Raw genomic sequence first — 4,787 nt, 5'->3', positions numbered from 1 at the left:
GCAGGACAGTGATAGAGGTAGCTACAGGCTCTGTGAGAGCTCAGGAAAAGCACCTAACCCAGCCTGGGAGGTTAGAGATTTCTTCCCAAATAGGTGACATCTGCATTTAGTCTTGAAAGATGGGTAAGGTTGGTTACAGTAAACAGGGGTGGGGGAGGGTGTTCCAGGCAGAGGGAAAAAAGTGTGTGAAGACCAGGTGGTTGGAAAGCACCTCTGTGTGTAGAAAGCCATAGGCAGCACCATGTTGCTTGGATTTAAAAAAAAAAAAAAAAAAAAAGCCAGGGAAGGATTTGAGGCTTTAGAGTTGTGAGAAAAAAGATAGGTAGACAAGAGCCCATTAAGGGTTTTGAACACCAGCTTGAACTCTACTGTCAAGTGCCCAAGAAAGGGCTGTGATCAGGGAAGGGGCAGAATCAACTATGGGTGGGAAAGAGACCTTCTGAGCCTGTATAGAGGATGAATAATAATGGAGTGAGGCTGGAGGCAGGAGGTGGGGAGAAGGCTGGGGTCATGGTCCAGGTGAGAGAGCATGAGGCCTGAGCTGGGCTGGGTGCATGGATGGAAAAAAGGGCAGAGCAGAAAGAGGCAGAGCAGGAAGGACAGAGCCAGGACTGACAGGCTATGAAGGAGGATGAAGAGGGAAGGGGCAAGGACTGCACCTGCATCTGACCCAGTGACTGGTAGACAGTGGAGCCATTCCCAACATGGAGAACCCATGAGAAGGGGTGGGCTTGGGGGGGACACTCTGAGCTCATGTGGGGAGGAGTGAGTGTCTGGGTTCCAAGAAGTGGCTGGAGCCCTGAGCATTGGGCTTTCAGTCTGGAAATGGGGGTCTGGATGTTATTAGCTGTGATGGTGATTGAAGTGTGGGGATTGCTGAAATTTCCTGAGGAGAGGGGAGTAGAGTGAGAAGGGAAGGGGTTTGGGCACCATTTTGTGAAAAGCCTCAAATGCTAGGCAAGAGATTTGGGAGGAGGGACTTCCCTGGTGGTCCAGTGGTTAAGACTCCCCGCTCCCAACGCAGGGGAACCAGTTTCGATCCCTGGTCAGGAAACTAGATCCCGCATGCTGCAACGACGATTCCCACAAATAAGACCCTGCGCAGCCTAATTAATTAATTAAATAAATAATTAAAAAAAAGACGTGGGGAGGAAGTATAGGAAGAGCACAGGCCAAGACAGAGTTACCAGGCCCATCACCAGAGGATGAGGCTTCTCACAGGGTTGATGTGAGGCTGAAAGAGCCAATACAATGGTATGTGGAAGAGTGCCCAGCATATAGTAACTGCTCATAACATTTTAATTCTCTTTCTCCATGAGAGTAGTGGAATGGCCTAGACTTCTGAAGTTGCACAGATTTGGGTTCCAATTATCCTTCACTAGCGCTGACAACTTGGGGAAATGATTCCTGACTTTCAGAGCCATGTTTCTTTGTAAAATTTGGCCAACTCCCCATAGTTGTAAGGAATAAATACAGTTAGTTATTCATTGTTCAGTATTTCTGAATAACAGGGAAACAGGCCACACCCCACAGCCTAAGGGCCAATTAGGGCGCGGTCCGCCTATCGGAAATGCAAATTACGGGAGAGCTTGCCAATCACCAAGCGCCAGCCCCGCCCCCTGTCCTCACGTCGACTCGCCCAGCTCCACTCTCTTCTCTAGACCAATCAGAGCGCAGTCCGTGCGAGCTGTGCCACGGGAGCTAGGTTCAGAAACCTCGCAGTCCAGTTAAGGGAGTGAGTTGCTATGGTCACCACTGAGGGGCGGGGCGGAAGGGCTGGCCGAGCCTCCAGAGAGAGAGAGAGCGAGAGAGCGAGGGAGAGGCAGATTCTGATTGGCTGCTTCCTTACTTCCTTCACCGGTGGGCCAGGTGTTTCCCCGCCTCCGTCCCGTGCCTCCAGGAGCCTAAAGCCTTTCTCCTTTCTCCTCTCCTCCCGCCCCGCCCAGGCGCCCCAATGGTCTCCCGGGAGGCGCGCAGTTAGAAAACCCTGAAGAAACTGCTGCAGGCTGCTTCAAGAGAGGCGGAAACCCTTTTCTGTTTTTTATTTTATTTTGGGGGGCTGCGGCCCCGTGGCTTTCGGGATCTTAGTTCCCTGACCAGGGATTGAACTCACCCCAGCAGTGAACGCGCCGAGTCCTAACCACTGGATCACCAGGGAATTCCTGGAAACCCTTTTCTAATAATGTGTTTGGCTTCCAGACGGGCGTACTTAAGTCTTCTAATGGTGTATCTGGTTTAATCCTCAAAATAGGTGAGGAAAATGAGGCTGGAAGGTTAGCAGCCCTTCCCAATACCACACAAGTAGGTTTAGGGGAACCCGGTTTTGAATGGCAGATGCATCTCCAGAGTACCCCCACCGCCGCCCCCCCCCAACTTTCCAATGCGCCCAAAGAGAAGTCGGGAAGTGATGCGAGAGCGGAAAAAGAGAAATTCAGAGAAAATGAGAGCCGGGAGAGAGACGGAGACCTAAAAGAAGAAAGAAAGAAAAAAAAGACACGAAGGAGACAGGCAGAGAAAAATGAAAGTGATTAAGAATGGAAGGAAGAGTTTTAGGCAGAAAGAAGAGTCGAGAGAGGAGACAGAGATTCCCCAGAAGGCCGGGAAGCCATGAGGGTGAAAAAGAAGTATAGAGACTCCAAGAGAGAAGGACAGATACCCAGAGAGCAACAGAGAGCCAGAGAAAGAGGCAGTGACTCAGAGGGGGACAGAGACCTGGGAGGTTACAAAGAACAAGAGAAGGGGACAGAGTCGGGGGTGGGGTGGGAGCAGATATGCGAGTGGAGAGGGACAAAGGCACAGAGTGAGAGGAAAGGACAGAGCTGGGGCGGTAGTGCAGAGAGAGAGAGGATGAGTAGAGTGGGAGATGAGAAAAGAGAGAGGGAACTGGAGGTAGACGCCAGCATAGCGGACGCAGGGCCCGCCCCCGTGCACACACACACACACACACACCCTCCCACTACACACACACACACACGAAGCACAGGAAGGAGGCGCAGTCCCGACGCACAGCAGGGTCTTTATTAAGGTGGGGCGGGCGGGGCGTTCAGGGCGCGTCCAGCACCAGCAGCTTGTGCATGTACGAGTTCAGCCAGTGGCGGCGCTCTAGGGCGGCCAGCAGCCGCGCGCGCTCCCGAAAGGCCGCGTCGTCCGCCAGCGCCAGGCTCCGCCGCGACTGGGGGGTGACCGGACCCGCCCAAGCCCGGCTGGGGGTGTGGAGTCTGCCGGGAGATGGAAAGAGGCGGTTTCCATGTGTCCGGGCCCGCCGTCCGCCCACTGTCCTCCCCGCGGTCTAACTCGAAGCCCTGTTACTGCACTGTCTGTGGAGTGGCTCAGTCTCTGTCCCCTGTCTCTCTCTTTCTCTGTATGGGTCTCCGTCTCTGTGTTCACCAGGTTCGGAGCCTCCTGAGTACAGAGACCGAGTCTGATGCACCTGTCCGGCCCCAGCGCCCGGCGCGCGCCTGGCACACACCAAGACCCAGTAAACGTTGCTCGAGGAACAAACCCGTTCCTGCTTCGGCTCCTTTCAAGTCTCTCAAAGCCTTTCTCAGATCCTTGTGTATCTCTTTGTCTTGCTGATTCCCTGTCCACCCCCCATCTCTGTCCTCTCTCTGGGTCTCTGTTCCCCCTTTCTGAGTCTCTGTTCCCCTTTCTCTTTGGGTCTCTTCCCACCTCTCTGAGTCCCCACCCTTCCTGGGAGACCTGGATGTCCTACGTACCTGAAGACCCCCGCGGGAGGCAGGGCGGCTCCTGAGGCGGTGCGGTGGCCCCAGGACACAAGTAGCAGCAGCAGCAGCAGTCGCGCCCGGGGGCTCCTGGGTACCTGGCGGGTCTCCATCACCTGTGGAGAGACAGGAGAGAGCTCAGTGAGGCCCGCGTCCTGGCCCAGAACAGAACCCCGGCCCCACCATCCACCCCCACTCCCCTGCAGCCCGTTTGCAGGGCCCCCTACCGCGCAGTGGGTTCCGGCAGCGAGGCTGGCAGCCCCCTTATATCGCCTCCACAACCCCCGCAGCGGGCAGTGACGCAGACCAGGGGGCTGGGGGCGCCAGGTCAACCCCCGCCCAGGCTCATTAGGAGCCGCCAGCGATAATGAGGAGCTGGGGGTGGGGGCCCCGCCGCTGCCTTAGCGGCCACCCACTAATTGGGACCAGGAGCTGGGACCTGAAGAGAATTGGGAGGGGGAGAGACAGACAGACAGAGAAGTGGACACAGGGGGTGTGTCAGAGGGATAAAAATAGAGACCGGCGGAAGGACCATCAGAGCAGAAGCCAGAGACACAGAGAGAGAAAGAGAGACAGGGGGAAGCAACAGAAGAGGGACTGATGGGGAGAAGCAGAGACACAAAGAGATGAAGTAACCATGACAGGGAAGGACAAAGACAGAATGACAGAGAAAAGGAAAGAGAGGAAGAAAGGGAGCAACAGAGGAAGAAAGAAGGGAAAAGGAAGGAAGAGAGAAAAGAGAGGGAAAGGGACCAAGAGAGCCAGCTAGAGATGGAGGAATGAGGGAAAGAGCACGCAGAAAGACAGGAAATGGAAGGACAGCCAGCCTGGACAGAGAGGTCCAGAGATGAATCCAGACAGTGAGAAAACCAGAAAGAAAGAGTGAGAAATGTGGGGGGGGGGGGGCGGGAGGGGGTTGGTAAGAGAAAGCAAAGGGTATGTGTGGGGGGAGGGGCAGTGAAGGCAGGTATAGTGACAGGCAAAATCAGGAAAGTCTTAGAGACACTGCAAAGAGGGGAAAGAGACAGACAAGGACCCTGACTTCCCTGAGGATGTGTCCAAGCC

General features: G+C 55.0%; 1 protein-coding gene and 1 long non-coding RNA gene across 2 annotated transcripts in view; both read right to left on the bottom strand.

Annotated features, from left to right (window-relative positions):
• The window catches only part of LOC309648015, a 114,461-nt gene that overhangs the window by 27,430 nt on the left and 82,244 nt on the right, over positions 1-4,787 (bottom strand). The window lies entirely within an intron of this gene.
• On the bottom strand, positions 130-4,561 carry PTH2 (parathyroid hormone 2). The gene is made up of 3 exons (XM_082437172.1): positions 3,950-4,561; positions 3,717-3,838; positions 130-3,218 (listed from the first exon to the last, which is right to left on the bottom strand). Exons 2-3 carry the CDS (start codon positions 3,833-3,835, stop codon positions 3,044-3,046), a joined length of 294 nt encoding a protein of 97 aa, XP_082293298.1. The 5' UTR covers positions 3,836-3,838; positions 3,950-4,561; the 3' UTR covers positions 130-3,043.

Source organism: Balaenoptera physalus (assembly GCF_965194825.1).
Source record: "Balaenoptera physalus genome assembly, chromosome: 19".
Taxonomy (NCBI): Eukaryota; Metazoa; Chordata; class Mammalia; order Artiodactyla; family Balaenopteridae; genus Balaenoptera; species Balaenoptera physalus.
This window is presented reverse-complemented; position numbering and strand designations above follow the sequence as displayed.

What these genes read in the sequence shown, in the direction of transcription:
- PTH2 (XM_082437172.1), bottom strand. Translation starts at nt 3,835, where the DNA reads ATGGAGACCCGCCAGGTACCCAGGAGCCCCCGGGCGCGACTGCTGCTG. An exon ending in CCTCCCGCGGGGGTCTTCAG is followed by an intron (nt 3,219 to 3,716) that starts GTACGTAGGACA and finishes ATCTCCCGGCAG; the next exon opens with ACTCCACACCCCCAGCCGGG.